Genomic DNA, 22,908 nt, shown 5'->3' on the forward strand with positions numbered 1-22,908 from the left:
ACATGAACTTATGCTAAGTTATGTGTTGTAACTTCAGTGTGTATGGTAACTATAGCAACCACACAGCAATCATGTTGAATTTTTTTTCTCAATTTATGCCGTCCCCAGATATCTTATTGCAATTGCACAACTGCTTGCATCACTAACATCCGCATCTCTATCACTAACAGATGATGCATATCATCACACGCAGACGACATACCTGTGGTCCCTGATGGGCAGTTACACTGGTAAGCGTTGACCAGGTCGATGCAGCGTCCTCGGTTCTGGCAAGGGTTGCTATGGCACTCCTGGACCTGGATGTTACAGATGGAGCCCGTGTATCCAAGATAGCACTCGCAGGAGAAGGTGGCAATGCCGTCTTTACACACACCATGGTGACATGGCTCTGGTACACAGTCATTAATGTTCTGATCACAGAGAAGACCAGTGAAGCCTAAAGGGAGTGACATGAGTGAGAAATGACAAAAGGCTATGATCAGCATGGATCAAGTGACTATTTTGGGTCAAACTGGTGTGGTGTTTATTTTTATGCAGTGTGGTTTTAAGAGCTCATAGCAGTGAATGCAAAACAAAAAAAGTATAAGAAAGATCTAGCTTTTCTTTTAGTTTCAGGTGATGTTCTCTTTCTTTTACCTTCAGCACATTCGCAATCATATCCGTTGGGTCTGTCGATACACTTGGCACCATTTAAACAGGGGGTGCTGGAGCACTCATCTATGTCTATTTGGCACATTTCTCCACTGAAGCCTGAAATCAAAACACAGAAAAGGATGAATATAGTAAAAACTAACACTTCAATTTTACAACAAAAACAAGTTTGATTACATACGAATGGCAGGCTAAAATAGACAGGAATCAATCAAAGACAGCAGACAGTGTACCAACCTGCTGGGCACTCGCAGACAAAGCGGCTGACCTGGTCCAGACATTTCCCCTGGTTCAGACATGGTGAGCTGAGACACTCATTCACTTCTATCTCACAGTGAGTGCCTTCAAAACCTGCATGTGTGGACAGAAACAAGTTTTATCTTTATGTTTTCTATCCAAAAGGAGCAGGACTTTGTGTTTTGAATCACATCCTTCTGCAGTTGCTGAGTAATGTAGCAGTTCAAGCTGTTAGGGTCAGCTGCCTAAGTGAGCTAGGTTGTAGTTGTTCCCAAACAAACCCAACAAATTCTATTGGTCCCTATTAACTGTTAGTGAGAAATATATAAACTATGCTTTCAAAATGGTCTGATTAAATGTAAGATACTATTCTGTTTAAGCACTAAAAGATGTACCAGGCATGCAGATGCAGGTGTAGTCCCCTATACGATCCAGACAGGTGCCATCGTTCTGGCAGGGGCTTGAAGCACACTCATTGACATCTTGCTCACAGCGCGGCCCAGCGTAACCCCTGAGACAGTTACAGGTGAAGGAGCCGTCAGTGTTCACACACTGACCACCATGCTCACAGGGGTTGGTACCTATTGGTAAAGAGGAAACATGAATGTTTAAAAGCAAAACAGACCAGAAGCTAAATATGTGTTGTGTCTGTTTTAACTTTGTTTTGCTCACCAATGCTGCATTCGTCTCTGTCAGTCTGGCAGGTGCTGCCTATATATCCAGGCGGACAGTTACAGTTGTACATGCCACTGATGGGGTTGGTGTCACACTGGGAGCCCTCTCTGCAGGGGTTACTGATACAGGCGTCATCTCTGTGGCAGAGCAAACCTGCAAAGAGAAGGAAATATGAAATATCATATTGATTCTCTTTCTTCAGTTGTTATCACACTAAAACCACAGTGGAAAAAAACAATGACTGAACTCAGAGCATTCCAGTGTTCTTTGTATGATATTGCATCTTGATTTGTAGTTCAACCAAACACATAATAAAGTTTGGTATGAAACATGCATTTTGTCTCTCAGTGATTGCTTACCCGTCTTTCCCAGAGGGCAGAGACAGACAAAAGATGCAACTCTGTCAATGCATGTGGAGCCGGGGCTGCATGCTGCTGTTGCACAGTCGTCAATGTTTTCGGAGCAGTCAGGTCCGCTCCAGCCATTAACACACACACAGACATAGCTGCCAATCAGGTTGCTGCAGGTTCCTCCATTCTGACAAGTGTTTGGCTGCAGGCGACACTCATTCACGTCTTCTGTGCAATGCTGACCTGTGGGTAATACAAGGAAAAATAATCCAAACAAGTTAAGACTATACTCTTAGTAAAATGTAGTAGATGCACTATGTCTGAACAGCGTTCCAGTTTTTGCACATTTGGAAAATGTACAGTATAAGAACATTATTTAACTCATTGTTAAATACCCTGTTATCCAACTTACTCTGTCTCTCTTGGTTGGATTAGAACTACATTAACTCAGACAGGCCTGAGGAAGCTGAAGTATGCATGTTTGCTTTGTAAACGGAAAGCTTACATATGCAACTTAAATGGCTAGCAGAGACACGCCTTGTGTGAAGTCAGAGCCTCCAGAGGATAAAGAGCACAGAGGAAAGACAGGAAACAAAATATGAAGGATTAAAAACACAAATCCCTTACCTGTCCATTCTGGAGGGCACTGGCAGTTGTACGTGTTAACTCCATCCATACAGGTCCCTCCGTTTGCACACTGATGACCGGGGCAATCGTCAATGTTGTTCTCACAGTTTGTCCCATTGAAACCTGCAACAAACATGATCTTATCATTGCTTTGCTGATGTGTTCTTTGAGGCAGAGCTTGCACTCAAATGCATACGCTATTGAATAATACTCTTTAGTGTACACAAGTCTTATGACATGTCCTGGTAATGTATAAACACAACCTGTGTGTGTTTGTTGTGTCCACCTGTTAAGTGTAGCAAATTACTGTGGAGTATATCTAACACAACACAGCCAACAGGATCAGACTGTTTATACCTCAAACAACATATTGTTACAAGAACTCATAAGTACACTCATTTCTACATAAATACCAGAGTATGTGTGTCTCTTTTCCCTTCATAGATTTAATTTTTCTTTTCTTACAGTCTTTCCTCTGTTCAGAATCAGAATCAGAATCAGAAGTACTTTATTTATCCCGGGGAGGGAAATTCGGTCATTACAGAGCTCTTATAAACAGTATGTAAGAAAGTCACAATATTAATAGAAGAAGGAATAAAATAAGATATACATTTGAATAAAATTAAAGTAAAGTAAAATAAAATAAAATAAAATAAAATAAAATAAAATAAAATATGTAAAATGCAGAATAGTTTGATTTAGCTATGTTGGCCTGCTTTTTGTCTCATTAGTTCAGATTTTAGTGTTTAGTGTTTCAAAAGTCTGTTATTCAAATCTTCCTACCTGGAAGACAGTGGCAGGAGTAGCTGGTTTCAGAGTTCTGGTGGCAGGTGCCTCCGTTAAGACAGGGTGAAGGTGAGCACGGGATGTAAGAGCTTTCACAGTTTCTGCCTGTAAACCCTGGGGCACAAGAACACCTGCAGAAACAAAAAACATTCCCTCAGTCTACATAAAAACACTGGAAGACTCTTGAACACTTCCAATTAATTCATGAAAAATCTATAACTGTATTATTGTCTTCCACAAAAATGTTCCAGATAGAGACATGTTTGAAATGAGTTTTTAAGAAACATCATTCTCACTTGTAGGAACCAGGGGTGTTGTGGCATACTCCTTCATTCTGGCATATAGAAGGGGTAACAGCACATTCATTGGTGTCATTAAGGCAGCGCGGACCGATGTAGCCATTTGGACAGGAGCATGTGTATTTTCCGTCAGACAGAGAGCTGCATATTCCTCCATTGGCACAGGGACTGGACAGACAGCTGTCCTCCTGCTCACACCGGGGACCTGGAAATGAAAAGAAGAGAAAAAGGCTGAGGATTAGTTCCAATTATCAGTGTGTCCATCTACAGACAATTATGTAAGAGATAGAAAGAGACCAGAGAGGAAAGCATTATGACAGGTGCGCATCTTTAGCTTTGTACAAAAAATGTTGTCACATTATGTTTTCAGTAAATCACTGATTGGCAGAGGTGTCAAGTAACGAAGTACAAATACTTTGTTACCTTACTTAAGTAGAAATGTTGGGTATCTATACTTTACTGGAGTAATTATTTTCAGCCGACTTTTTACTTCTACTCCTTACATTTTCATGCAATTATCTGTACTTTCTACTCCTTACATTTTAAAAATAGCCTCGTTACTCCTATTTAATTTCGTCTTGTTTTCATTCCGACTTGTCATCTTTAAAAAAAACACATTTATGTACATTGACATTCGAATAAAGGCAACATGCCAAGTTTCACTTTTTGCACTATTACAACACTTGTAGGCAACTAGTCATTATATCCTCCGCTCCATGAAACACGTTAATGCTCAGTAGTACACATATATGGTTCTTTAATGTATTTTCATTGTATTAAAATTCCTTCATTTTCAATGGGCATATATATGGCTAAAACAGGTGCAACCCAAATATTTCAACATTAACATATTAATATAACATTATAGTCATTGTGGCCTTTAGAAACATGTTTTTTTTTTTGGGTGCTGGAGTATTGCACTATAGGCCCCTGTGGCACAGCCTAAGCTTTTGTCCTTAATGGCATTTTTTCCCTTTACATTACTTTTACTTTGATACTTTAAGTAGTTTTGAAACCAGTACTTTTACACTTTTACTTGGGTAAAAAGCTTGAGTTGACACTTCAACTTCTACAGAAGTCTTTTTAAACCCTAGTATCTATACTTCTACCTGAGTAATGAATGTGAATACTTTTGACACCTCTGCTGATTGGTTGAAAGTGCAGCCAGTTATTAGTTCAGAACCTAAAAAAAGTTATTTTGCAGAAACAAACAGGATAAAGTTTACAGTCTCTCACCTGTCCAGCCTCTGGCACACTCGCACTTGTACTTGTCGAGCGACAGCAGGGTGCAGACACCTTTGTTGGCACAGGGGTTGTGGGGGTAACAGGTTGAGTTCTGGGGAGTTTGGCAGTGCGGACCAGTGAAGCCAAGAGGACAGGTACAGATGGCGCTGCCCGGGACAGGTACACCTGCTAACATGGACACTGAACAGTTCCCTCCATTCAGGCAGTAGCCAGGTTGACAAGGGTCCTTATGGTGGCAGTACTCACCCAGGAAGCCTGGGGCACACCTGGACACACACAAAAAAAGAATTTAATGATGGAACACACACACACACACACACACACACACACACACACACACACACACACACACACACACACACACACACACACACACACACACACACACACACACACACACACACACACACACACACACACACACACACACACACACACACATAGCTCAGACAATAAAGATGAAAGATAAGTTAAACAAAAAGTCAGATTCACATGTGTTTGTGTGCTTTGTAGAGAGGCAAACAGACATATCAAAAGAGTGAGTTTCAGTCAGGTGCACGTACTGCACCACATCAGACAGCATTGAAGGTGAGGAGTAAGAGTGAACAATAGTTTTGTAGAACACACACTTCAAAAGAACAAATTAACCAATGAGCTCGAGCATTTCAACTCCACTGTCTAATACACAGTTCTGCCTCTGCTGTTCAGTGATTTGAACAACAGTATGTGGGGAACCACATCCCTAAGTAGGAGTACTAGTGAAATGTGTGGTTGTGCTTAAAGAGAGAGTAGTTAGTCAGTTACTCCAACTATTCCACTAAGCAATTAAAGGGTAATTGAGTGCATTTATGTGCATTTGTCCTGAGAGAGGTTAAACAAGGTCTCATGCTTGACGCTGCAGAACGAGCCGTTTGACCAAAGATGAGTGGGTGCTGTGTTTTTATCAAGGAGCATTTGAAACACTGTTTGGAGGATCTGAAAAGAAACAGACAGCAAACCATGAGCTACTAAATACCCTAAGCTGTTAACCAATAAACCCTGCAAGGAGAAAAGGGGAAGCTGAGCTCAGTGAGAGGTTGAAAAAGGGGTCAGAGATGGAAAAGAAGAAGAAGTCAAAATGTAGAAGGATGTGAGGTGGAGTCATCTGGAAGTTGTTGACTGAAAGCTGGCAGAAACTAAAAACAAAACAAAAAAGAGGAAAGCACCAGAAATGATTTGGGCAATGTAATATATGACAAAGTTTGAGCCAACAGATAAATAATGACTTTACAAGAATGGGTCCAGAGTAAAGGTAGAAACAATTTATCATCCATTCCTTTTTTCAGTACAGTGATTCAGCAACTTGCCAAGAAGTGGAGAGGAAATTACAACATTGCGTAACGTGTCCACAAGGGATCTAAATGGAGACAATGATCCCTTCCTCACTTTCTATTCCTCTGTTTTTCTCAGCCCCTCCCTTGTTTCCTCGCTACTTCTATGTCTGACAGTATTTGATCAGATGTGTGTTTTTACTGACGGAGAAACGTCATTAGTCAGGTCATTTCCTGTGTTTGCTACTTCGTTCAACTGCCTGTTGCACTCTGTGTGTGTCTGGCGTATGTGTGTGTGTGTGTGTGTAGGTGTGTGTGTGTGTGTGGCACATGGCAGACACCCTGTCTGGGGATCACAGGCGACACAGCAGCCTGCTGCCTCTTACACAGCTCTCAAAACCTGCCTCCCTAGAGGGGTTCAGGTAACATAATAGGAGAGCAGAGATAAAGCACACAGTCACTCTCTCACACACACTCACAAACGCACACGCACAGATAAACTAATATCCTCTTACATAACCATTTCTAATGAAGAAACTGTGCTTATTTCTCAAAGAAGCAGCCCTGAAGCATGTGAAAATAGAGCATGAAGAATGGAGAGCAGAGATCGGTGCCATGCGCCCTTTGAAACACTGAAAATGAGAATGATCTGAAATTCAGTCTCACGCTGCTGTCTTGTATTTATTATTGGCCACCCCACCCCAAAGCAGCTTGAAGATATTAGATTGTGAGCGCATGGGAACACAGGAGAGTTGTGAATCATGTCAGGCTGAAGTTTCTCAGATCAATCACATCTGTGATACGTCTGCCTGCTTCATGTGTGACTCACTCAGTGACTCTTCAATTGGACAAACAACCTCTAACAACAAAGTCCCTTTCCAAGCTCTCATATCCCGACATTTCAAGGCGTGATATTTACGCCACTGTTACAGCTCGCCTGTTACAGACACAGACTTGGGGGAAGAAGGTGGTGAAGAGTAGCGTTGGAGCCAGGAGGGCAAAACAGCGCTGTGTGTGTGTATGTGAATGTCCGAGTGAGTGTGTGTGTGTGTATGTGGCACTGTTGCTGTATGTTTACAAGCTGTTCTTAACTTCTGCAACGCCGAACATGATGGGAATTCACACAGAGACGTCAGTATTAAGCCATTATGGGATGCAATGTGTAAGTGAAAAGGTGAAGTGACGACGCAACCTTTTCTGATGATGTTGCAAAGTTTTGCAAAATAAATTTCTAATGAAATGAACTAGCAAAAACACTTACAGCATGCTATACGTGAGCAATATGCTCATGAGTATTAGAGTTCTACTTTTTAGGTTAGACAGAAAGTAATATCTTTTTCTGCAATCTTATATTTGTGTTCAAAAAATTATTTATCAACTTCATTCCCAGCAGTTTTGTATAGTTATTTCTAACTATTCTGCGCTTCTGTATATAATTCATAATTATCTTATTTTATCATATTCTATTTTATCTTTATTCTATTTTATTTGATCTTTATTTGATTCTATTCTATTCTATTTGATCTTAATTTATTTCATTCTTTTTTAATTGATCTTTATCTATTTTATTTTATCTTTATTTTATTTTAATTAAACCTTTATTTTACTTTATTCTATTTTATTTGATCTTTATTTATTTAATTTTATTCTATTTCGTCTATCTTTATTTCATTTTATTTGATCTTTATTTTATTCTATTTCATTTTATCTTTATTTTATTCTATTCTATTTGATCTTTAATTCATTTTATTCTATTTTATTTGATCTTTATTTATTTGATTCTATTTTATTTGATTCTATTTTATTTGATCTTTATTTTATTTTATTCTATTTGATCTTTATTTATTTTATTCTATTTCATTTGATCTTTATCTTTTGTAACTTATTCTATTTTATTTGATCTTTAATTTATTTTATTTTATCTTTATTTTATTCTATTCTATTTGATCTTTATTTTATTTTGTTCTATTTATTTTATCTTTATTTATTTTATTTAATTTATCTTTAATTTATTTTGTTCTATTTTATTTGATCTTTAGTTATTTTATTTGAATCTATTTTATTTGATCTTTAATTTATTTTTTCTATTTTATTTGATCCTTATTTATTTAGTTTTATTCGTATTTATCTTTTATCCCTTCTATTAATATTTTGACTCTCTTACATACTGTTTATAAGAGCTCTGTAATAACAGAATTCCCCTCCCCGGATAAATAATGTATTTCTGATCATGATATTTAAATCACATCAGTATCATCTTTCCTTATTTCATTTCTTCCTTCCTTCCTTCCTTCCTTCCTTCTTTCTTCCTCCCTCCTTCAATACTCACCAAGACACCAAAACCACTGCTGCTGATACTCTAAAAGTCATGTTGAAGCTAATAAACGTTGTGTAGTTAACGATTGCTTTAAAGTATTGAGTTTATTTACATGTTCTGATCTTCTGGAATAGACTTAGGTAGCATTGACAGAGTTGACAAATTGTTGCTTTTGTTGTCATTTTTTTGACACTTACAATTCACACATATCTTTTGCCTTATTTCTAAATATTTACTCCCCCTCCCTCAGTCTTGTGCTCACTCTCACGGTGCGGGTGGTAAACAGATAAACCAGATGGTGGATCAGTGATGTATGATCTTCAAAGAAAACACAGACTTCATGCCTCCTGACCCCAACTCTCTCTGATTAGACATGGCCACCCTCCCTCTTCCCCTGTCTCCGTCCCTGTATCAGCACGTCTGCAGTGCAACCCCCTCCACACCCCTGAACACATGCCTATACACAAACACGCACACATAAATACACAAACACAAAGACGGCCCTCCTCACTTCAAACACAAACACAGCTTGGTCATAATATCACAACAAGACGGCCGTCCTGGGAATTAGGACTGCTCTTTTTCTCTTCTGGGTGACCTCTCCGCCCCCTCTCATGGAGCAATGACACGGCCCTCTGCCCTGTGACATACATCACATTAGCAGGCCGTCACACAAAGAACAGCGTGTTCAGGTTAATGCCAGGTTTACGTTGCACTGGGAACATTTCACACATTCTCACTGTTAAAATTATGGGAAATACGAGACACATTCTCAAAGTCAAGTATAGCCGCTTCAGTGAGAGAGCTGTAATTTGAAACTGATGCTTTGTTATATCCTTCAGCCTGATTACAAATCTCTTGAGCTGGAACACGCCTCTGAGTTAGTCTCATTTATATCTTAATATGCAAGAAAGGGGGGTGTGTGTGATTTGAATAGTGACACAGTTATCTCAGACACAAAGCGACCTCACGTTAATTCAATTTCTGCTATCTAACCAGTGTTGATAGAACCGCATGCCATGGCGTCAGGAAATGATACCACCCTGTCCTTCAGGTTTTGCTGCCTGATAGAGAGCTCATTATTACCCTCTGGCTGTATCACTAGAGCCCGAAGCAAACAGACAAGGCCGTGCATGATCCGCATTACTGTCAGGGAGTGGTGCTTCAGTAAGGACGAGACAACGCAGCGTTCTGTTTCTGAATGCAACATAGGGAACGTTAGATTTTTCATACACTAAAACTCAATGTACATAGCAGCCACCTTTAACACACATTAGATTCTACTTTCAATGGCAATGCAGTGGAGAAGGTTTCTGCAGCCAAATCCATCTATGGGATCCTTTGTTTTCCCTCCAAGATGACTTTTTTTCCTCATTTTTTCTCCATCCTTCTCTTACTCCATGCTATTTCCTGAAGCCCTTCTTTCCCTCTCTTTCTCACTCCTGCACCTCTCATTTCTAACCCACTCTTGAGGTGTCAGGTTTCTACAGCTGGTTCACATTAGCGCCCCCATCTCAAACACCTCCCCCCCTCCTCTCTTTCTCTCCCTCTGCACCCCTTCTCTTTGTCTTTCTCTCTCTCCCTCCGCCTCCACCTCATGCTGACCTCTGCCTGTCCTGGCTGGCCGTAGGGGCTTAATAAGCAGCAATAAGTAGAGAGGGGTAGGTTGATTCTAACTCACTCATGAAATGTCTCCTAGCTCCTCTATTCCTAATTCCTGTGTCCTTAATCACCCCCTACTGAATTATCCCCTCCCTACTACCAATCCCTAATTCCCCTTTTCTTTTGTGCTAATTCTTCCCTACCTCTCCTGAACTACAATTCCACCACCACCACCTACACCACCCCCTCCCCTAGCCACTATTCTAGTCTCAGCTACACTTAATAACTCCATCATGCTCCCCCGCCTGCGGCTATCACAGAAAAACACTGTGAGAGAGAAAGAAGGGGAGCATAGGCCGGCTCACATTTCAATAACTGGATCATTCCCTGGCTTGGCTGGAGCAAAGGTGGCCTATTCACTACACTCCAGTCCTGTGTGTGCATGCAAGGACGTCACCCTTCAAGTTCTGAACATGTTAACTGGCACTGTTGTTTCAATGCATGGCAGTGCTTGAAGTGTGGTGCTGTATTTCAGGAACTAAGGGCTCCTTGGCTTACCAAAATAAAGAGAAGTTATAGCTGTAAGATGTCTGCTAGTTCAAGTGTTTCATGACACGGCAATTTCAAAGATATACAATTTATGAGTTTTCCATTATGAGAGGCACAGCTGACTTGATTGACAGGCAGGAACACTGTAGCTCTTGGCTAGGAGGCTCAAAGTCCGCCTCTTTACTTCACACTAGCTCGACACTAGTTAGGTTGACTTCATCATATCCAATATGGTCTCCGCTAACAATTGGCTTCAAAACAGCGCTTCAAAAACAGATGGGTAACGTCATCGATACTACATCCATAATTTATACAGTCTAAAGTAGTAAATCCAAAATAACAGAATTAACCTTTTTGGATATCAAGGAGTACAATTAGCGTTGCCATGGTATCCAAACAGGTATCTATGGGGCGCCGCTGGTCTAGCGGTCTAAGTGTGTGCCCCATGTACAGAGACTACAGCCCTCGTCGCAGAGGTCTCAGGTTCGATTCCAGCCTCATTTAATGCATTTGCCCCCCCACTCTCTACTCCCCACATTTCCTGTCTCTCTTCAGCTGTCCTATCATTAAAGGCGAAATGCCCCAAAATATAACTTCAACTTATCTATATTGTTTTATTTCTACTGTATCACACCCAAGGTGAGAAATCTGGTATCTTGATAACTCTACATTACACATTGTGAAACTCTTGATATGTGTAGATGAAAAACTGTCTTTAGACATTGTGATGAGCTTTCACAGTCATATCAGACCCAGACAGGGAAACACATACTTCAAAGGTGAAGCATGGAGGTCGCTCTGGGAGCCCCCATGAAGGGTTTGAATGTGCTCATCTACATGTCGAGGTGCACCAGTGTGATATCATCTGTTCTTCCTTGACACAAAAGAGTCCACTGAAGGCTTTGACACCATTTTATCAGGGGTTGACTGATATTGGTATTTTAGAGCCAATACCAAGACAGATTATTAGAAGTTTTTTGGGACCAATAACTATTTGGATATGTGGAACTGATGTACATTTACAGTAAAAATCAAACACCGTCAAAATATGGATCTGCAAAAGTACAAACTCCAACACAAAACTTTGTTTAAATGCCTTTAGGAAATGTTACAGAAGAGAAACTCTCAACATCTTATACAGGAGTTAACAGTTAACTAGTTACATTTACAGTTAAAGTTCACACCCTTTATTTTGATGCAGGTTATCTCAGTAATCTTACAAAGCACCAGCGAAGAGAGGCTGATGTTGGTGCAAGTGACAACAGCTGATTGGTCCTTTTACTTCCCTACAATCACATTTGCAGTCGTGATTCATATTTGTCAGTAATAAACAGTCAACAGTGGTCATGAAAGAGGCTGTTATCTACTTTTAAACTAGAACACTAGCTTACAATCAGAAACAATTAGCAGAGTAAGGGAGCCCCTGATGAACGACAACGGTTGTAAGTTTTGCCAGGTCTATCTCTAGTGCTGCCACAGTGTAATGAAGTGTGTGGACACGCCTGGTGAGCTGTATACCATTAAAGAGGGGAGGAGTCCTGTTCTACATAGGGGAATAAACTGCACATAAACTTGGAAGTAAACGTTAATTTATGGGTTTTTTTAGGGGGGTGGCTGGGGTGGAAAACATGAACCTTTAACTTAAATAATCGTTAGTCGCAGCGTAGTCTTAGTGGGTTGGTGTGTTGTTGTTTTTCCCACACACTCCCTCACTTCTCAGAATACCTCTTTTTTTTCTCATTTTCAGAGACACGAGCCGAGGCAACAAAAATAACACCGCAGAGGAGGCGGGCGAAAGGAGGTGAAAGAGTGATGTCAAAGTCAGGAAGAATGAAAGACATAAAAGCAAAAAATCAAAGAGAGAGAGAGGTGAAAAAAAGAGCAATGAGGTGTAAGTTAAAGCCAGAAACGTAATGAGAGAGACAGACGGAGAGGAGAGGAAGCCAGACAGTCTGACTGAAAAGCATCCGTGTTGACTGAATAAAAAGTGCAGAGCAGGGTGGAGCACAAACTCGGGGCATGTGGTAAAATCAGAGACTGTGTTTAGAAACATGTTCAAAAAGACTCATCAGCGTGACTGTGGTATGCAGCAGAGGACCCATTTTCTCTCTGAGCACTCCATCTGCATGTCTCTCTATGCTGTTCTTTCATTATCCTGCCTCTGTGGTCGTTTTAAGTGGAGTCTCCTACAATAGCTCTGTTAGCCCATTAAAGTTCTATATAGAGGTCTACACTACGGAGAGTTCCCCACAGACTGATTAGAAACTCTTAAAAATGATACAGTGGGCAATCAGAGTTTGTAATGTTTCTAGAATAGAATAGAATCTAAAATCCTTCTTCTGATCTACACAGCTCTTAATGGTCAGACACCTTCGCATCTCAAAGAGCTCATCGTGCCATATTACTTCTCTAGAACACTGCGCTCCCAACATGCAGGCCTGCTTGTCATACCTAAAGTCTATAAAAGTAGTATGGGAGGTATGAGGTAGAATCTTTGGTTATCAGGCCCCTCTTCTTTGGAATCATCTACCAGTCAGGGTCCGGGAGGTAGACAACCTCTCTACTTTTAAGAGGAGGCTTAAAACTTTCAGATCAGGCTGGGACCAGCTCTTAGTTATGCTGCTATAGGCTTAGACTGCCAGGGGAACTGGGGAACTGACACACTGGATCCTATCCCCCCCCTTACTTTAACTCTACTTGTCCCATTGAAAGTTACTAACCATAGACCTTGCTGGAGTCACTGAGCTCCATTGTCTCGTAGGTTCCTCTGAGCTGCCGTAGACGTCCTCCTGCTGATACGGACATGCCGGAGTCCAACAGATACAGCTACTACTACTATTCGTCTCATCACTATCATCTCTCTCTCTTATTCTCCTCTATCCCTCTTTCCAGGCCTAACTCGGTCTAGGCAGATGTCTGTCTACCATGAGTCTGGTTCTGCTCGAGGTTTCTGCCTGTTGAAAGGAAGTTTTTCCTCGCCGCTGTAACCTGCTAAATACTGCAAGGTGCAATGCTCATGATGGATTAAGATGAGGTAAGACTGAGTCTTACCCTGTCTTGGTGTTGGGTCTTTGTTAATAATTTAACATGGAGTTTGGTCTAGACCTGCTATGTTTGTAAAAGCGTCTTCAGATAAGGTTTGTTGTTATTTGGAGCTATACAAATAAAGATTGATTGATTGAACTATTAAGTATTGTTGAAAATTAATGATATGAGTGACACTGTTAATTTACTGTCAGACGTTTTGTCAATACTGGACCAGAGTGAGTGAGTCTCAATGCATTTCCAGTCGCGGTTCTTTTGACCCCACAGTGTCCTCGCCAATGTGTGACACGGAGCCACTTGTCACCTCACTGCATGTGGGTTTATGGTCTGGTTGCTACATTCCCCACTGTTTTGTAAGGCTTCCTCTTTCTGAGGGTGGCAGTCAGTCTCTGTGTCCAGACAATCTGCTGTGCATCTATGTGTTGTGTCATTTGTTTGTTCATATGTATTAAACTATGGATTCATACTCCAATTAAATACAACCAGTGACGCACAGACACCAGTTCAGGCTCTTGGAAATTGCTGCCATTTTCCACATAAAATCATGATTAAATGATAAAAATAGTTAATAAATGGCTATAAAAACGGCCTTAAGTCAAAGTCATAGTGAGCACTGATGAATCATCTGCTTGTCTCATTATCTAGGGACTGAAACACATACCCCAAAGACACATTGATCCACATCTCTATCTCCCAAATACTGAACCTTACATGAAAACTGAACTTCAGACCTCTCTGTGCCAGCATGTGAACATGCCCTAGGCTCAAGGTGCCCCTGACTCTTCAAGAGACACACGCATACTGAGCACACACACCAACATGTACACAAAGAAACCCTTATCATTGTGGTTCCAGTCTCGACCACATGTACAGCGCTGGTAGCTGAGCTGTGGGAAGGAGATAAGTCTTTGGAGCGTAAGGGCGGGAAATCACTGCTGTGGGTGCCTATCTGTTACTCTGGTGTTTGTTGACTTTACTTTGGATCATGTGCCTAACCCAGTTAAAGTCTGTGGAGGACAAATGACTTGTTAAAATTATCTTTCTCAGCTCTCTCTTTTGTCTTTTCCCCCTCCTTCTATCCGCTTCAAACACCCCCCTTATCAACCACACGACACAAGACTTAGAAAAGAGGCGGACAAATTGACAGATGACAAGAGCGAGAGCAAAAGATACTCGACAAAGTTCTTTAAATGTGTAGTTTTGAATGGAATGAAATAGGATAAAGGCTATAAAAGAAAAAGGACTCAACAAAAACAAGTTTTTGGGACGAGGATTAAGAGGCCTGGTGAGTTGTGTCCAGAGGTATCCAAATCCCTGAAGGAGAGAGAGGGACCGCAGCACGGATGGATGAGTGACAGTTTGATGAAGGAGGCGTAGCAAGAGGGAAATTACACTCCTCTCTCTGCTCTGCTTCTCTCAGCTCTCTCATCATTAGTAAAGAGTTTTGCTCCGAGGGATCCCTCCTCAAATTACCTGGAAGAAGACATCCTCTTTTCTTTTGGCCCTTTCTCTTCCTCTGTCTGCCTCGCAGGCAAATTCTACCTGTCAGATCAAACAGGCAGCAGGTCTACACAACACAGTAACTCTCCCCCCTGCACTCTTAAATAAAAAAAGCTTTCATTAATAAACACAAAAGGCTCGACGGTGACTGTGAGAGAAAAAGGAGGTGAGAAAGCAAGTATAGAAGAGTAGAGAGAGTTCATCAGTTTGCACTATAACCACACCAGATAAAGAGATCCTGTTTTTGAGGATCGAGGGTTTTAACAACAGAATGTGTTGCCTCACTCTTGTTTCGACTGATCAGGTATTAACTCTGAGTCACACTCCAAATCAAGGAACCCGAACTTTGGCCCACAAACTGGATCATTGTTCATCTCAACCAATACCTCATCAGAAAGTGTGTATGCATCCCTTCAGCGATGATGTCAGCTACAAAACCCAACCAGACAAACTTGTGACACGCACAAGTCCACACAGAGACACACTCTAAAAACACACCTCTTTCTCACACCCAAGGCTGATGGCTTGCAGTGTCACCGGTTGGACGGCTTCTCTGCAACCTGCTCTGCAAGTAAGCAAGTCGACCTCTCCCATGCACTCGCTCTCTCTCTCTTACAACATTGCTGTGTCCAAAATGACACACCTTAAGGTCCTTAGTAGTCTAGTTCCCAACGCATTTCAAGAAGTCTTTCTGCAAAAGCTCTAGTTTATGCTTTGAAACCGCATGCAAGCACACACAGGTTACACATTCATTTTATTCTAATATTGTATCCTTTTCTTAAATATTATCAGTGGTTGACAGTAACAGAGTAAATTACTTGAGTACTTGAGTATCTGTACTTTACTTGAGTATAATTTTTTGGGGGAACTTTTACTCCACTACATTCAGAAGACAATTATTGTACGTTTGACTCCACTACATTTCTATAACTGCTCTAGTTACTCACTACTTTAGCTTTGAAGTCAGCTCATGAATTTCCTTCTCTTTTCTGAAATCTGATTCTTAAGACAGTAAAATGTGCTTGTGTAGTTCTGTTTGTCTCAGTGGTTTAGTCATACCTGTATATCGTGCGTCTCCACGGTTGAATGTGGAGCAAACACAGAGCATGTTTCACTCAGATCAGGCAGTTCATTTAGAGGTGGTAATGATGGCTTTAATTTTCCACCTGAGCACCCATGGCCATATCTTCAGCCCGTGTTAGAGGTTTTTGAAATGAAGAATGATACGTATCGTTTGAAATGTTCTCCCTGTTTCCCACTCTGCCCAAACATAAAAACATTCACAGTCCAACCTGAGAAAGCGTGTTGAGCTACGTAACATTTGTTTGATTCCAGATGAACATTTCAAACTAAGTTGTCTGTGCTTGGAGTAACTTGGTTGCTGTTTTTATTCCATGGTATAGTTTTTAGAGATTTCAAGTAATGGTTTCTAGATAAACATAATGTAACCGAATGTACTTCTGTGTATTCTTGCCTGCACTCATGTATTGTGAAAATACAAAGTTTTGAGATATTTTAAGAAGTACTTTGAATACTTTAGTATTTCTAAAAGCAAATACTTCAGTTCTTTAACTCAAGTAATAATCTGACAGAACAACTTTCACTTGTATTGGAGTAATATTTGACCTGGAGTATTTATACTTTGACTAAAGTAATGAGGCTGTGTACTTTGTCCACCACTGAATATTAAATACCAAAATACAATAAAGGGGGACAAAAAAGGTTAAAAAAAACAAAGGCACATTCTGTATAAATGACAGGGGAACATATTAGTTTTCCTGAGTTTCAAGAATGTATGGGAACTTTGCAGATGAGGCACTGGAGGCAAGTTGAAGAATGACAACATGAACAGAAGCACATCTGGTGGCCAATCAAAACAACGCTTTGTCTCCACTGTGGAGCTGTTTCTTTATGGATACCGGAAAATAAAAATGACTCTCCTTCACGTTGAAAATGATAAGCATTGTTCTCCTGTTCTAACACAAGTTGGAAAAAAAACTTTGGAGAAGTTGATCACACACTGACTCTTTACTTCCTGCTTTTAGCATTAATAAACAGGCAGGGTTATTGTGAACAAGTCCCTTTACACATCTTTGCAAAAAAAAACAACTGTTCATTGGTCCCCCGTTTAGCTGCTGTTTCTAATAGAGTCATTAATTTCTGTCTTCTTTAATCATACAGTTACCTCCCGTCTAACTCGAGGCGCGAAACCATGTGACTTAATTAGGCAGGTCCAAGCCAAGAGGCCAAAGTGATTGTTTACTTACAACCGGCAGCCTCTAATACACTGAGCAGACTGATGAACACATAATTCGATTTCAAACAATGAGCCCTTTCACCAGCAGCACAGTGCAGACAGGGCCAGACAAGCCAGACAGGGCCAAGTGTGTCCTTTGTGTGCACATATGTGTGCATGAGTGTGGGCATGTGTAGTTGTTTATGTTTACTTGTTGAAGGCAGAAAGAATTGACTGATGAGTTAATGGGTCTAACACTAGGCCTGCGCTCTGTCAGCTGACTTCTCTAAACTGAGAGGCTCCTCTCTCTGTGTCTTCAGGGCAGGAAGTCTCTTTGCTCTCTCTCTTTCTTTTATCAACGATTTCATCTTTTAACACAATGGAAAAATACTTACTGGTTGGTGAGGAGCGGAGACAGCTTGGCGGAGAAAGGGTGAGAATTAATGCAAAATATTGAATATTCCCACCATTCTTAGAGTGAGGATAGAAGAAGGTACACTAAAGTAATCAACTCACTTGTAAAGTGGTAATGGTAATAAGAAGCCTAAAAACTAAAAAAAAGGAGGATTCAAGTATTAAACTGTGAAAAGATTTAAAAAAGGGGTGGGACAAAGTATTGATACAGTATATACTATCATCTTGATCAGCAATTATCGATACCCTGACTCACTGTGTCACTATTTCATGACTCCCTGCAGTGGCACTAATGACAAGGATGAGGGTGAACAACAATGAACCGGCTGAAGAAGAAGTTGACAGCATAAAGACGGCAGCGGGACACCATTGGACCGAAGTTAAGGGATGTGAAAAGTGAAATAAAATGTCTGTGGAGAGACTTACACTCACCTGCGAAGGGTGGACTTCACCGAGCCCTATGTGACGGTTACTGCCTGTTTACTGACGAGTGGGAGATGCATTCCTACGTGCTACAAACTACTAGTGACCAAGACTTTCAACAGTGCTCATGACAGAAGTTTTATTGAAGGCTGGCTGAAAAAGACCTGTGTGTAGTTGTTGACTGTGGCTGTTACAGGCACAGTCGTAAAGGTCAACAACAAAACATAAGTCTGTTGTGTTCTTAAGTTCAAGCATAAAATGTGAACAGGTTTACAGACGCAGAATGGTTTTGCCTGTCAAGCACTACAATATATATTTAGAAATGTGTATTTTTTTAACACTCATTTTACAATCATGCAGTTGTATTAAATTTAAAGACTGAATACATGGAAATTGTTTCATCTCAGTGAAACCAAACCAAACCAAATTGCAGCAATAATAAACCCTTTAATCCTGTACTTATCGTATCAGATTGTATCGGATCGTATCTCATTGTATCGTATCAGATTGTATCGTATCAGATTGTATCGGATCGTATCATATGACATTGTATCATATCGTATTGTATCGTATCAGATTGTATCGGATCGTATAGAATCTTATTGCATCGTATCAGATTGTATCGGATCATATCGTATCGTATCTTACTGTATCGGATCGGATCGGATTGTATCGTCTCAGATTGTGTCGATCGGATTGCATCAAATTGTATCGTATCAGATTGTATCGTATCACAATGTATCGTATCACATTGTATCGTATCGAATTAGATTGTATCGTATCAGATCGTATCAGATTGTATCGGATCGTATCAGATTGTATCGGATCGCATCAGATGGTATCGGATCGCATCAGATGGTATCGGATCGTATCATATCAGATTGTATCGTATCAGATTGTATCGTATCAGATTGTATCGTATCACATTGTATCGTATCACATTGTATCCTCTCAGATTGTATCAGATTGCATCGTAGAGTATCGTCTCAGATTGTATCATATCATATCAGATTGTATCGTATCATAGCGTATCCTCTCAGATTGTATCGTATTGTATTGTATCAGATTGTATTGTATCAGATTGTATTGTATCAGATTGTATTGTATCGTATCGTCTCAGATTGTATCGGATCTTATCAGATTGCATCGTTTAATCTCAGATTGTATCGTATCAGATTTTATTATATCAGACTGTATTGTATCGTATCGTATCTTATTGTATCGTATCTTATTGTATCTTACCAGATCGTATCAGATCGTGTCGTATCATCAAGCACTGCCCACTCCTAAAATAAATGTTCTTACTAAGATTGCTTTGGCATTAAAGTAGAAACCAAACTCTGTTCAGTGTACGGTACTGTATGCCAGGCCACTCACAATAAGTGTGATTTCTGATCTGGCCTTGTTCTTTGAAAATAGTCTTTCCCAAAAAAATCCAATAATGTCACTGCTGTCTGAGAAACACTTCGAAAATTAAAAACTGTCTAACGTGAGCCGTTGTTGAAAAGGTCTTTCTTTCCAATGTTTCGTCACATCTTTATTACTGACTTGATGCACTTAGCCATCACCCACAACACCACACTCATTCAAAATGCAGCTGCAGCACTAGCAAGATCACATAACATCACACCCATCTTTGTATCACTTAACTGCTTGTTTACATGGTTACACTTTCTGTCTAAAGTGAAACAAAAGTTAGATCTGCACACATTCACATAGTAAATCATGCTTTTTAAAATGAGGAGTTATAATTCTCAGGTTTGTACTGACACGCACAAACAATGAGTCCCCCTACACCTACGGTACAAAGTCAAACAGTGATTATGGAATGCAGCTTTCTCCTTTTTTACACAAGTAGCAGAGTGTTGAAATTCCTAAAGCTCTGGGAACAGACACGCAGAGTGATTCACATCACATTTGATGAAATATGATCAGGTTCATGAACCAGCTACGGAGTGTTTTCTTTGGGAATTTGGCTCGGGAGTGGCAGAGCAATTATAAAGATAGCTCAGTGTTAATTACAAACTAGACTAAGCTGTCAGAAAGTGGAAGGCATACATCAAACAGGCCACTGCTCTCCTTTACGCTGCAGCACTTCTCCTAAATAGAGTGATTTCACCACCAGTCCTATGCAGGTTATTCTAAGTTTCAAAACAACATGGCATGTGCCAGGAACTCAAAGGCTACCCTACTAAATGTGCTTCAGAATGATCATTTGATGGAACCAACCACATCTCTGTTGTTTTTCTCATTACTCACACTGAATACGTTACTTTCTCATAAATAAAAAAATCTCAGTCATCTTGACATCTGCCAGAAACAGCAAACATATGAGCAGTAAAATATGTGTGCGGTACTTTAGTTATCAATTCTATAGAAGCAAGACAGTAGGGGAAAATAACGAAATGTCCTAAATAACATCTTGGAGGTGGAAGTGTGTGTATTGGTTTTGTTCCCAGTACCGCTGTACTTTGTCAGACAGAGGAGGCTTTTATTCCCTCTTCTGCGCCTGAGTTAAACCTCATGCTCCTGTGGACAGGCAAGGGTTGATGTAAAAAAAACAAAAAAACAATTCTGTGCTGGCTTTCACAACCAATAATCCCCTTATGAGGTGTTGTTCTGCTGCTGTGTTCACATTATTGATACAGTGTTGTGGTGACAGCATGAGTTTTGCTGAAAAAGTGTGTGTTTGGTAAAAGATAGAAACGGTGGATCTTACCTGCAGTACTCGGTGCCATTGCTGAAGGTCAGACATGTAGCATTGTTCACACAGGGAGCCTTATCATCCATACACTGCAGGGCTGTAAGAGACAGAAGACAAGTCAGACAGTGGACAACTGGACTAAATGTTCAGTCACTTAAGTAAAGTGTGATGATTTCTTTACATATAAAAATGTTTTTGCTAGTTTCTCTATTAACGCCACATTTGAAAATCTACCAAACTGCTTGTCATCATTAACTGTACCGTAAAAGGTTATGTTAAGACAATCTTCCAAATAATATGCTGGTGAAGTTTAAGAAGTCCCTCTTTAAAATGCACACATCTTCATGATTTCAAAATCTAGCTGTCACCAGTAACTTTTTACTTAATGTATTGCACAAGACTTAATGATCTGGGCCCGTATGCACGTCCAGCCATTACACAAATGGGGCCATTAGTCTTAACGTACCAATCGTCAATCGTCAATCATCAAGGATAACAAACAAGGAGAAAGGGAAAGTTTGGATAAAGATCTTGAACCGGGTAAATGCGTGTGGTGTTTCTGAGCGCACAGTAGAAGACCTAAAAACTAAAACAATGTCTTTGCATATTTCGTCTTAAACGGTAACAGATATGCACGATGTCAGCCATCCATTAAACAGCCTAACAGGTGTGGTAATCCTGCCGTCAGCACCTGTAATGGTGGGGTCTACCACCATTAAATGTAATGTTTTGTTGGGGCGTTAACCTGGCTCATGCATACCGCTAATTGATTTTTTTTTTTCACCATTAGTACAAACTGCCTGTTTTCATCTGTAATTGCTGGATGTTCATACAGGCCCTGGAGTAGGCATGGGCAATGATTTTTGAATATTCAAATATTCGTTCACTTAGTAAAAATCAAAGAGTAACTGCAAATATTTTCTCATTTTAAAAGTACAATTTATCATCGTTTTTACTGGTGCTTGGTTGTAATACGGTATTCCCGCCAGACGGTGGCTATAGAGCATCTTAAAGCTGTTTGATAACCGCATTAAGTAACAGAAGAAGAAGAATGCTAACTGCATTAAATTGCAATAGAAGAAGAGCAACAGTCGAGGCAATTATTCCCAGCGGCAACCTCCGGTCTAAAAATATGAGTCCAATGCGGAAGTGCTAAAAACTGCAGTTCATCGAGGATCCGCTTGAGCCTGGCTCCGGAACTACCGGAAACCACATACACACCAATTCAAAAAAGGCGATCTTTACAGCAGAAATAAACATGTTCACAGCCTGGAACTAAATCGATCGGCACACAATGTATGGGGGGTGAATTTTTTCTAGCACAGCAATTTCGAAGATATTAAAATTACAAGTCTTCCAACGAGAGGCACAGCTGACTTGATTGACAGGAGTGAACACTGTAGCTGTTGGCTAGGAGGCTCAAAGCCCGCCTCTTTACGTCACAATCACTCGTCAGCAACAATATGGCTGTCGCTGCCGATTGGCCTCAAAACAGCGCTTCAGAAACAGATGGGTGACGTCACAGATACATATTTTATACAGTCTATGGATTATTTGAATAATTGTTGAATAGATGCCAATGATTATCAAATAGTACTTTGGCTTGAAATGCCCATCACTAATCTGAAGTGGGTTGATAAAATGACCGCTGTGGAGATGTGTTGGAAAAAGTAAACTTGCTTGTATTCAGATTTATTCTTTTTACAGTTTCACTTAAAGCAAAAATATAAAATCTTGATATATTGCCTTTCTAACAGTCTCACAACTAAGTGAAATATCACAAACCGTGTATTTGATTTTGTATAGCAAGATTTTTGTTGACATGCTGTACCTCCTCATCCTCAAGTGATTTTCTTTTAATTCCTCATCTGAACTGAAGAAATGCAGAGGGCATGACACCTATCAAACCAAATATGAGAGGCCAGCAGACAGAAATGA

At 40.3% G+C, this 22,908-nt stretch overlaps 1 protein-coding gene across 2 annotated transcripts in view; it reads right to left on the minus strand.

Annotated features, from left to right (window-relative positions):
• The window catches only part of notch2 (notch receptor 2), a 53,670-nt gene that overhangs the window by 15,628 nt on the left and 15,134 nt on the right, over positions 1-22,908 (minus strand). For both annotated transcript variants that reach the window (XM_034705278.1, XM_034705271.1), the window contains exons 2-12: positions 20,986-21,067; positions 4,862-5,136; positions 3,623-3,830; positions 3,324-3,457; positions 2,541-2,663; positions 1,923-2,156; positions 1,561-1,716; positions 1,284-1,469; positions 889-1,002; positions 637-750; positions 203-436 (exon numbers count right to left, since the gene is read on the minus strand). In XM_034705278.1, the coding sequence (XP_034561169.1) occupies positions 203-436; positions 637-750; positions 889-1,002; positions 1,284-1,469; positions 1,561-1,716; positions 1,923-2,156; positions 2,541-2,663; positions 3,324-3,457; positions 3,623-3,830; positions 4,862-5,136; positions 20,986-21,067 (1,860 nt within the window). The remainder of the gene's footprint in view (positions 1-202; positions 437-636; positions 751-888; positions 1,003-1,283; positions 1,470-1,560; positions 1,717-1,922; positions 2,157-2,540; positions 2,664-3,323; positions 3,458-3,622; positions 3,831-4,861; positions 5,137-20,985; positions 21,068-22,908) is intronic.

This window comes from Notolabrus celidotus, chromosome 2 (genome assembly GCF_009762535.1).
Source record: "Notolabrus celidotus isolate fNotCel1 chromosome 2, fNotCel1.pri, whole genome shotgun sequence".
NCBI classification, from domain to species: Eukaryota; Metazoa; Chordata; class Actinopteri; order Labriformes; family Labridae; genus Notolabrus; species Notolabrus celidotus.